At 38.2% G+C, this 12,174-nt stretch overlaps 1 protein-coding gene across 8 annotated transcripts in view; it reads right to left on the reverse strand.

The window, feature by feature from the left end:
- Nucleotides 1–5,375: 5,375 nt before the first annotated feature.
- Nucleotides 5,376–12,174, reverse strand: part of SLC18B1 (solute carrier family 18 member B1) — a 29,677-nt gene continuing 22,878 nt past the window's right edge. For 2 of the 8 annotated variants that reach the window (XM_034962868.3, XM_063605465.1), the window contains exons 9-14: nt 10,206–10,297; nt 8,980–9,075; nt 8,126–8,200; nt 7,033–7,126; nt 6,887–6,929; nt 5,376–6,337 (exon numbers count right to left, since the gene is read on the reverse strand). In XM_034962868.3, coding sequence (XP_034818759.3) covers nt 6,240–6,337; nt 6,887–6,929; nt 7,033–7,126; nt 8,126–8,200; nt 8,980–9,075; nt 10,206–10,297 — 498 coding nt within the window. In that variant the 3' untranslated portion in view covers nt 5,376–6,239. Of the gene's footprint in view, nt 6,338–6,886; nt 6,937–7,032; nt 7,127–7,963; nt 8,244–8,979; nt 9,076–10,205; nt 10,298–12,174 lie in introns of those variants that run through there. The other 6 variants (XM_034962870.3, XM_034962869.3, XR_010112519.1 and 3 more) reach the window with 6 other exon arrangements.

A 12,174-nucleotide genomic window follows, 5' to 3' on the forward strand; every position in this document is an offset into this window, starting at 1 on the left:
GACATGGACTCTGGGGCCAGAATGCCTGGGATTGAGCCACTTCCTAGCTATGTGACTATGAGCAAGTTTTGTGCCCTCTCTGTGCCTCAGTTTCCTCTATCTGCACAATGGTGATACGTGCTGAATAATTTTTGCTATTATTACTATTGCTTCATTCCTACAAGATGGAGGCCCTATTACAAGAGCCATGCCCAAGGCAGCTTTTACCCAGGCCTTGGTGACGTAACAGCCTGTCCTTGGTTACTGTCTTGTTAAAAGAATGTCAATGCGTCTACTTCTTTATGTTTGCATTGTTCTGTCTGTCTCCACAAAGTCTTTCAAGTTTCCTCTCTTCCAGGTCAACCTAATCTGAATGGTTTCTCCTAAAATTATGAACTTAAATTCTCTTTCTACTTGCTAATCTTGATGGCATTCCCTCCATTTGTACCACAGATTCTCTTTCTGATAAAAAGTTTCACTCCACCTATTTCATGTACCATTCTATTTTTTAAAAAACATGCTAAACAACCTGCTGTGTAACTGGATTACTCACACATTGCTGTTGGGAATGTAGGATGGTACAGCCACTCTAGAAAACAGCTTGGCAGCTCTCTGAAAAGTGAATCATGGCTCTACTCCTTTCCCTGTCTGGGTGGCAGCCAGGCATGGAGGCAGGGCAGGATCATAGCACCTCCTTTACCCTCCTTATCCTTCCTCTGGGGAAGGCTGACAGGACAGGAATGTAGAGGCTCCAGTAGGGGAAGAAATTCTTTATGAGCTGTTTCTTCAGTTTCTTGTAGGCTAAAACATTAACCACAGTGACTACACGCAAAAACAGAAAAATGGAAGTCTGGCATTTGTCTGCATTTTTTAAACACCTTAAAATGTGAGTCGTATGCCATAGTTCTACTGAATGGAGTTTGTTTATATGGAAAGATCAATTCATGCACAATATCAGTTGGAAATTCTCACTCTTCTGAATCATCTCACCAAAGTTTTCAGTGCTGTGTCATGATAAATTCCTACAGCTATATGAAGGAAGAAGCTGTGGGCAGATCTTAAGATAAATTAAGATAATTTAAGATGTTAAAGATAAATTTAATAAATTTATTATTAAGACAAATTCTTAATTCTCACAGCTATATGAATGAAGAATCTGTGGGCAGATCCTCCTTTCCCATGCAGTTCTTTCCAATTAATAATGTTGCTTTACTGCAATAATACTGTTTTTCCAGAAGATGCAGTAGCAAGCATACGATCCAATGCCATAGCTGTCTTACTGCATGAGATGATTGCCTACTTCCTAATTCACATCCCTGTCTCCCTCACTAAATCGTGTTCCAGAACTACAAGCTGGACCCAGCTCACTAACAACCAAGACACGAACCACCAACCCATTCGCATTTTTATCAGATAACTAAAACGAAAGAGACAAAAGCCAACCAATAAATATGGTGATAGAACAGAAAACAATAGAAGAAATAATCATAGCCAAAAGTTCTGAAAATATAGGGAGAAGAAAAGGTATTAGTACTATTCTCAGATGAAAGATTTATCTACACTGGCTTTAATTCTCTTAAAAGAAAAAAAAACCTACCTGTATTTATGCAATAACTGATTTCATGGCTGTCATTTTTGAAATATACAATAATGTTACTTGATTGATTCGGTATTCAATTTTTGTCTTGACTGACAAAAACAAATGATATAATATACTGCTTTTTGTGTCTGGCATGCTATTGTTGACCTATCATCAACATGAAATACACTCTGAATTGTTTTAGTACTGATGATAAAATTGCACTGAGCTACAAGTCAAAATTTGTTATGACATCGTGCTTTCCTAGGTGGTCCCTTGTAATACTCAACTATAAGTAAGCTGGGATTAGAAGTCCAGCTGTAGGTTTTCTGAAAGAAACTACTGCAAATATTTAGGAGTTGCAAGCTGCTCTTAATGAAGATTGGCTATGCAGACTTTAGTTTCCTTCGTTAATACTTTAAATAACATTTTAGCTTCTCCATGTAAATATGTTGTGTCTGAGCCTCCCCAAATGGTGAGTATCATGGGACTACCCTGTGGGTAATTTCCTTCTGATATGAATGTGTAGAGATACTTCTCAATTATTAATTGCACTTAATGAAAGTTGATCGGCTATATAAGAATTTATTATCCACATCTTTTCCAGCTAGGTTAGAGAGGGTATCTGTGACGTTTTAAATCTTGATCATTAAACAAATAAGTAAATAGGATATTTCTTATTTATTTATTTATTTATTTATTTTGAGACAGAGTCTTGCTCTGTCGCCCAGGCTGGAGTGTAGTGGCGTGATCTCAACTCACTGGAACCTCCGTCTCCCAGGTTCAAGTGATTCTCCTGCCTCAGCCTCCTGAGTAGCTGGCATTACCATGCCCGGCTAATTTTTGTATTTTTTTGTAGAGATGGAGTTTCACCATCTTTGCCAGGCTGGTCCTGAACTCCTGACTTCAGGTGATCCGCCCACCTCGGCCTCCCAAAGTGCTGGGATTATAGGCCTGAGCCACCATGGCTGACCAGATATTTCATTAATGCGTGATATTTAATATTCATTGTCAAAATCAAGTTTCTTATCTAAAATAAATGAGTTAGTTGAAAACAAACTAATCATGCAATTACCACGCAACTCAGCAGTTGTATTGCTGGGCATTTATTCCAGAGAAGTGAAGTCTTATGCTTCATATCCCACCCTCTACCCTCGCCCCTGGCAAAAACAAACAAACAAACAAACAAAAAACCTGTTTCTGAAAGTTCGTAGCAGCTTTATTTGTAACAAATAAAGTAGTATTCCATTGTGTCTTATAGCCACCCAATGGAATACTACTCAGCAATTTAAAGAACTGAACTATTGATACATGCAACAATGCCAATAGAACTCAAGGGCATTACGCTGACTGAAAAAAGCCAATCCAAAAAGTTTCATACAATACAATTTCATTTATACGTTTCTTGAAATGACCAGATGATAGAAATGGAGAAGAGATTAGTGGCTGCCAGAAGTGAAGATGGGAGGGAAGTGGGTGTAGCTACAAAAAGGCAACGCGAAGAATGTGGCGATGGGAATGTTCTGTATCCTGGTTGTGCTATTGTACTATAGTTCTGCAAGATGTTACCATTGGTGAAAACCAGGGAAAGAATACTCATGATCTTTTTCTATTATTTCTTACAACTGCATGTGAATTAACAATTATCTCAAAATTTTTAAAGTTTAATTTTTAGAAATGATCTGTGATTTGTATTTATCCTTTTTAGTTTTCCTTTGGATTGATTTATGTATCATATTATAATGTATAGGTTGCAATATGATCTTAACATAAAAGATTCCTTTTATTATTAACATATTCCACATTCAGTTATATAGAATATTCTCATTATTAAAAAGGTTCTTTTAAGCTGCTCAGCCTTGTTACATTTAGAAGACTATAAATATATAAAAATATAAACACATACACAGAGATTTCCTTTGATAGTTTTGACCAACCTTTTGGTTTTCTTGTTCAAAGTGTTCTTTCCTCTGTCTTTTCTCATATTTTTTAAACTTTTCTGTCACTTATCCTTTTTTTTTTTTTTTTTTTTTTGAGACGGAGTCTTGCTCTGTCACCAGGCTGGAGTGCAGTGGTGCAATTTCGGCTCACTGCAACCTCCTCCTCCCGAGTTCAAGCAATTCTCCTGCCTCAGCCTCCCAAGTAGCTGGGACTATAGGCGCACACCACCATGCCCAGCTAACTTTTGTATTTTTAGTAGAGATGGAGTTTCACCAAGATGGTCTTGATCTCTTGGCCTCGTGATCCATCCACCTCAGCCTCCCAAAGTGCTGGGGTTACAGGCGTGAGCCACTGCTCCCGGCCCACTTATCTTAATACTTGCAAAATTTCAAAATGAGAAAGGAGTAAATTTGGTTTTGCACATAGCATCTTTAAATACACTGCTATCTAAGGGAAGTATTGAGAGCCGTGTGTTGGGAATGGGGATGAAGGAAGTGCTGTCCCCAGAGAGCCTCGAATCCTTGCGTTGACTTTGAATTCTCAACAATCAACTGTGCTGGTAACAGAACAGCCTGGCCCAGAGAGTGGGTAGGAAGGTGCAAGCTGCAGACTCATGCTTTAATAGTGGCCCCAAGTGACAGTGGCAGGGACTGCAGGCACTCAGCCGCATCCAAGACCACCGGGCTGAGGAAGGGCGGCTGTCCTTGCGTGGGTGGACATGAAGGTCAAAAAAGTCCTGGAGGGGGCCAGGATGACTTAAGGCAATCAAGGCCCAGATCTGCATGCCACATGGGTGCAGGGGACCAGGGTCACACTCTGTCCTGGCACTGCTCCGGGAAGGGAATTGCAGGCCGTTTGTCCTCCTCAGACATTGGATCACCCTCTGGAGGTTCAAGAGTGAAAGGTTTGAGGGGACAGGGAAATGAAGAGATCACAAGACAGATGTACATCCAGTCTTGACACTCAATGCCAGGCAGTCTTCCAAAGCCATCCTCTCCTACCCTGGGTATTGTCCTCCTTTTCCATATTTTTGGTTTTGGTGGTGTGCAATGACATCCCATGGTGGCTTGAACTTTTGCCACTTCAGGATCCGTTTTGCTCCTATTCTTCCCCAATTCACTAAGAGTCACCACCATCCACCCACACCCTCAAGCCAAAACCTAGGAGTCCTCCTAGATTCCCCTCTCCTCCCTCCACATCAGCAAGTTCTGTTGGTTCCACTCCCAGATAGAGCCTTTTCTCTCCATCACAAGCTCCCTGGTCCAAACCATTATTGTCTCTCTCAAATCTTCCAAAGCTCCGCCTCCATTCCCATTACCGTCCCTATCCCCACTCACTGTCCACATGCAGACAGAATGGACTTTCTGAAATGTGAATCAGATTCTGGCATCGCCTCCAGTTTACTAGACTCCAGCCAGCAGACCAAACCTCACCTTTGACCATGTCAAGCCCTTGTGCACATACTACGGACTGTCCTCTGTCAGAATGAATGGTGGTTACATTCTCTTCCTTTAGATCTCAACTCAAAGGTCGCACTTCCATGGACTTTTTCAAATTAGGCACCCACATCTAAACAACCCCAGCCAACTACTCTATCACATCACCATGTTTTTTTTTCCTTCTTAGCATTTCTGTAAGATAATTGGAGAGTCTGATATTTATTCATTGTTTGTCTCTTCCACCAGTATAAGTTACATAAAAGCAGAGATTGTGTTTATCTTGATCACAGCCAAATCCCTAGTATCTGGCACAGTGTCAGCTCAGAGAAGACATTCAAAAGATATTTTTGAATGAACAGATAAAACCATTTCTTCTTTAAAAAAATTACTGTAAATGTGGCTACTACACCATGAAAATAGACCAAGAAGCATGAGAGTTACACAATAGACATTTATTCACTTCAACATCACAATTTCACACGAAGTTGGAGGAAGCCCTTCCCTAACAAAACAAGCATTCGCATTAGGGGAAGGAGGCTGACCTGCTCTAGGGATGAAATACATCTACCAAGAATATAGATAAAAACAAAAACAAAACAGATGGTAGAGCCAAAAAACAGAGACATTAAAGGAAATGAAAAACGTTATACCAAGTAATGTTTATAAATCCAGATCATAAGTGAACGTAGGTTACAAAAATGGAAGTTGTAAGTATTGTTATTCTTGTACTTTTCACACAAACAGAATTTTTAGAAAAGCTTAAGGCCAGGGAATGCTAGAGAGTTTCTGTATGGCAGGCAAGAATTCTTCCTTTTGAACAAGACCGAAAAACCTCAGGACAAAGAGAAAGTATATCTTTTAAAAACTGATTTCATAGTAATGTTTCTATATATTTTGAAGCACCTTTATGTATTTAGAGCATATCAAATTAATTCATTTCTTTCCCTGTTAATAAAAAAGGTACATTCACAGAATCAGTGTACTTAGAATAAAAAATAAACAGAGGAGATAAGAACTAACTCGAGTTAATAACAACATCTTTAAGGACAAGTTTGGTCATTTAAAAACGAAGTTTTGTTTTGTTTTGCTTGTTTTTAATTACTCCTTTCATACTTAATATTTCAGATATAGCTGCTTCAGCAGGACAGCTTTTCAGTATCACAGTAAGTACAGCCCAATACAGGATCATCCAAAAACACGTTGACACTTCCAAGACACTGGCACGGGGTCCACGGAGTTTTGCGCGTAAAATTTTAAAAACCCTTCCTACGGTGATGTTTAAGGCCAGGAGCATTCATTTCTCAACCTTGTATCAATCCAGGATCCATCGGACTAGGTTTCATTAGGCAAGAGAGTAGTTCGTTCCTCCTCTGTGCTGAGGATGTTTTGAGATTTAGACCTACATTGAGGGAAAGAAGAGATGAATCTCAATATTTCTCATCTTAAAAACAAACAAACAAAAAACCAGTACCTGTATCTCCATCCAACTATCTTTTTAAAAAAGTTTCTACTGCCCGGGCATGGTGGCTCACGCCTGTAATCCCAGCATTTTGGGAGGCAGAGGCAGGCGGATCACTTGAGGTCAGGAGTTCAAGACCAGCCTGGCCAACATGGTGAAACCCTGTCTCTACTAAAAATACAAAAATTAACTGGGCATGGTGACCCATGCCTGTAATCTCAGCTACGTGGGAGGCTGAGGCAGGAAAACCACTTGAACCCGGGGGGCAGAAGTTGCAGTGAGCTGAGATTGTGCCACTGCATGCCAGTCTGGGTGACAGAGCAAGACACCATCTCAAAAAATAAAAATTAAAAAAGTATCTACCAACTGATGAGCCTCAGAGTGCTTAGAAATCCACTGACTGGAAGAATAAATGTAAAATGTTATTTATTTTCCACTTGCACTGGCTAACTTTTAAAGAGAGAAAAAAAGCCCCAAAATTGACCATACCTTTTTCTCCTTGAATACTCCAGTAGATAAAACAAGCCCATGGCTATTCCCTTAAACAAAATTAAAAGTACTGATTAATGTAAATTTTCCAAGTCAAGTTTTTCCACAAATATAAGGAAAATGCAAATAAAAGACTGATTACTCACACTTATCAGAGCCCACAGACCTTGTATAGCTGCTGCCCACTCAAAACCAATTTTCTCATACAGAAATCCACCCAGCGTTGGTCCCATAAAAGCACTAACAATAGAAAGAAGAAAAAGTATTCAATAGTGCAAAAAATAAATAATTACTTCATGAAAAGCTACATGATCCTTCAATTGTAAGTCTTCATTAAATTGGAAGATAAGTACGAAAGAAAAAGCTAATTCCTGGGCACAGCATTCAGTAAAAGAAAATAATTCTACCTGATAATGACATTCAAAATTTTTTAACAATTTTGAAATTATTACTGCTTCTGAAAAGTTGATGGCTTATATAAAACTAAAAAAGATGAAACAGGTTTAAAAAATTCTTTATATTATTCTATTCTCAGTATTTGCAACTAATATAACTCAATTCAAAACAATATATTACATTGTTAGCATAGTTACCCTTCTGGTAGAAGGTAAAAAATAAACAAATGAATGAATAAATGAATAAATTGTAAAAATCAGAGACATGTTTCTATTAAAGGAACTTATAAATACCACTCAAATAAGATAAAGTATATGAAACCATTTTGACTAAGTATTAAACTGTTGGTATAGGCATTGATTGTTGAGTGAAAGGGTATGGATTAGAACTCTGGCTTTCCCCTAGATGAACTGTTTGTCTTTGAGAAACTCATCTGATCCCTCAGTGTTTCAATTTCTTCATCAACATCAAGCAGGGATAGTATTAATATTTTCCATCTTGCAAGTATGAATGAAATTAAATGAGGCTGGGCACGGTGGCTCACGCCTGTAATCCCAGCACTTTGGGAGGCCAAGGTGGGCAGATCACCTGAGGTCAGGAGTTCAAGACCAGCCTGGCCAACACGGTGAAACCCTGTCTCTACTAAAAATACAAAAATTAGCCAGATGTGGTGGTGGGCACCTGTAATCTCAGCTACTCAGGAGGCTGAGATAGAAGAATCTCTTGGACCTGGGAGGCGGAGGTTGCAGTGAGCCAAGATCGCACCATTGCACTCCAGCCTGGGTGATGAGAGTGAAACTCCATCTCAAAAAAAAAAAAGAAAGAAATTAAATGACTACTCACCCAATTGACCACATTGCACTAAAAAGACCTGATACAAGTCCCAATGTACTTAATCCCTCTTCAAACCCATTTTCACTGCAAAAAGAGACATGAGTGTATCCATTATTAAAAGGAAAACCTGTGTGAAAGAAAAAATTGTATGATAGATCAATTAAGATAAACCAAGGATAATCTGGAAAAAACCAACAGCAAGAATACTCTGCTTCTAAGATAAAAAGCAAATCTTATTTAAAAGAATTTTCATAGTTACATTTACTCCATGGTTTTCTAGAAATAATTTTTCTGCATATATATGATATTAAGAAGCATGGCTCATTTGCATTAAATACTTATAAAAATATATAATTAAGAAATTCTTAAAATGAGATGAAGATGGAAAGAGAACAAAGGCAACTTTTAAAAAACAGAGATAGCTCCTTATTCCCATGAGAACTATTGAACTGACCCAGCACAGCCATAGTACTTAGTGTTCTTCATCATCATGCCTATTAAACAAAAGAATGATGACCAGGTGACAGATGCTGGTCACTCTAGGCTTTCTCATGGACCTCCTCCATGAAAGAGGAACAATGCTGAGACCTATTTTGCTTTAGCTTTTCAAAATTACTTACATACTGAGGCATAAACCAAGCCAGACATCTGTCCACAACCCATTTTAGCTATTAATGTACTATTATCATTTCTATTAGTGTATTATTACTATTTATATCATAATATCATATGCTACAAAATCATGAAGATTTAACATTGGGGCAAAAATATCCAACATGCTGCAAAATTGAGATATTCAAGAAAGCCTGTGATACTTACTACTTATTCACAATACAGCTCTTCAAGCAATGGAAGTAACTTACTGTGCACAACTGAGAATTTCCGGGAAAGTTGGAATTATACTCATTCCAGCAGAGAGGCCACTTACAACTAATATCAGCACCAGCAGCCAGAGCTGACTGCAAAAGGGTTTTGGAGAAAACAAATACAAAAAGAAAACCATTAGTGTTTTAACAAACACAAAGCTTAATGCTAAGGAAGTGAGGATCCCTGATAAGTTATTTCACCGATTATGTGCCTAGTCTCATTCCCTTTCCCATCTAACCCATTTCATTCAGTTAGAGTGTCCTTTAGCTCCTTACAGTTTTGGGGGCGGGGGGGTGGGGGGGAATTCATCCTGATATCTCCATCTCTTTGGTCCTTTGGTTACACATATCACATATCTGGAGCCAACCTGGCTTCTTCTCACCAGACAAAATCCCTTCAAAATTGGTGAAAACGTCAGTACTAAAACTGTTCTTTCAATCACTCGGCTTTGAACTTCAATTAATTTAAAAATAGCATAGAAGGAAAGAGGTAAAAGAAGAGTCAGGAAACACATTTGTTCCATGTGAGGAGACTATGCCAGTTACTTAATATATGTTACCAGATTTAATCCTTGTAATGTAAGTACTATTATCAGCTCCTTTTTGTAGATGAGAAAACCGAGGCTCTTGGAAGTTAAGTGGTTTGCTTATTAGTACATGGCAAAGCCAAAATGTAAACTCAAGTCTGAAGGACTCTGAAACCCCTTCCTTTCCATGTTACTATGTTTTATCCCAGAAGTACCTGAAAAGGTCTAAGAAGTTCAGTTTATTTTAGCAACTAAATTACATTAAGCAAGGTCTAATAAGCAGCTACTACATGCTAAGGATGATACAGAAAGAAAAATAGATTTGGTCCCTGCCTCAAGGAAAAAGAAAAGAAAAAAACAAAAATATATTCTAAGAACTATCAACTAAAGGTAAGTAGCAACAAATTCTATTTTAAAAATATAACAAAAGTATAAACAAGTATGTACAATTGAAATACAGAAGGAGAATATGCATTTTTGTCATTTGAGACAGATTTTATGCATTTCTTTCTGTTGTCCCACTGCTAGCTTCTAGTAGGGTAAAATATTGTCAGCCTAACAATTCAATAGAGTCCTAAAGTTAATTATTTAAATATTAATGTTCAAAATACTAAACTATACCAATGTTAAGACAAAATTTTTCGAAATAATTCCTAATGTTATTTGGCCAAACATACAGAAGAAGAAAAAAATTACCTTTTAATATGCAAGATTGGGACAGGCCCTAAGAGCATGTAGCACCCGGCTGTGATTAAGTTGCCAAACACCAGAAGCCATTTCCTTAGAGGCTGGTAAAGGAGAAAGAGAGTCAAAATGATTCTTAGAGGCAAAGACCCTCCATAATCAAACAACGTAAAACATTAGTAAAAAACACAAATCATGATATTCAAAAACCCAAATACAATGAAGAAAACAAAACTTTACATTTAAAAGAAAGTAAGGAGATGATAAACTCGCAAGCAATGACGATATATAACAAGACAGAAAGTGAACAAAGGACAAAGATTTCTTAGCAGGGGAGTGTATTGCAGATCACATTTTGCACATGATGAACTATTACAAATATAACAACGAAAAAACTCATTATAAAAAGCAGTAACCGGCCAGGCACGGTGGCTCACACCTATAATCCCAAAACTTTGAGAGGCCGAGGCGGGAAGATCCCTTGAGCTCACAAGTTTGAGACCAGACTAGCCAACATGGTGAAACCCTGTCTCTATTAAAAAAATACAAAAATTAGCTGGGCAGGGTGGTGGACATCTGTAATCCCAGCTACTCAGGAAGCTGAGGCAGGAGAATTGCTTGAACCTGGGAGGCGGAGGTTGCAGTGAGCCAAGATCACACCACCGTACTCCATCCTGGGCAACAGAGCAAGACTCTGTCTCAAAAAAAAGCAGCGACCACAAAAAAAACCCACCAAGTATTAATAGTTACAATACCTAGAAAAATCACATTATTAAAAAATTACCTGCTAGAGACTGAATGCTTATGTCCCCCCAAAATTCATATGTTAAATCTTAACACCCAATGTGATGGTATCTGGAGGTGAGCCTTTGGGAGGTGATTAGGTAATGAAGGTGCAGCCTTCATGAATAGAATTAGTATCCTTATACAAGAGGCCCCAAAGAGCTCCCTTGCCCATTCCATCATGGTGAGGTTAAAGTGAAAGATGACAATCTGTGCGCCAGGCAACAGGCCCTCATCAGACATCAAATCTGCCAGTGCCTTAATCTTGGACATGTCGGTCTCCACAATTGTGAGAAATAAATTTCTATTGTTTATAAAGCCTCTCAGTTTACGATATTTTGTTATAGTATCCTGAATGGACTAAGATTGTATCCAGTAAAATTATCCCTTATAAACTATTTGAATCAGGACAAAAATTACAGGGGTACCATATCTGCTCAGTTATGTAAGATTATGTCTGAAAACCAAGCTCCAAACACTGTTTAAGATACTTGCTTTTTGACATCTGGGTTACTAAGTAATCCACAAGTAATTCTGTTCTTGATAAATAAATATGCAAATGAAATCAAGAGAAATGCAAAATATAAGCCCTAAAACCACAGAAGTTTAAGATTTTACTAACAGTACTAATTCTGTACTCTGATCATCTGGACTGAATGGTTTAAACCTGGTTGAAAGAGAACAGAAGGGTTTTTTTTGTTTTGTTTTGGTTTGCTTTTCTTTTTATCAGAAAGGCTATGGGATAACCAGTGCATATTTATGTGGTCAATTCTTTCACTCACACAGAAAATCTAAATTACCTCCTCCTAAAGAAGAATCTCTCAATTTGATCAAGTCCACAGTAGCCTCTAGGACTTTGCCCTATTTATTAAGATCAATCCATTTTTTCACATCAAGTGAGCTTTTTTCATAAGAGAGTTTAATCTAGGAGCTGGATGTGGTGGCACATGCCTATAATCCCAGCTACCTAGGAGGCTGATGCAGGAGGATCACTTGAGCCCAAGAGTTCAAGGCTGCAGTGAGCTATGATCGCACCACTGCACTCCAGTCTGGACGACAAAGTTGGGGGAAGAAATTAGAAAAGGAAAGTCTAATCTAATTTATTTTTTTTTAAGCATAAGACTCTTCCTCTTTTCCCAGGTGAAGCAATTTAAAGTGAACTGGCTTAGTGTGATAGCTGAACCTTAGGGTGATAGAA

Source organism: Pan paniscus, chromosome 5 (assembly GCF_029289425.2).
Source record: "Pan paniscus chromosome 5, NHGRI_mPanPan1-v2.0_pri, whole genome shotgun sequence".
Taxonomy (NCBI): domain Eukaryota; kingdom Metazoa; phylum Chordata; class Mammalia; order Primates; family Hominidae; genus Pan; species Pan paniscus.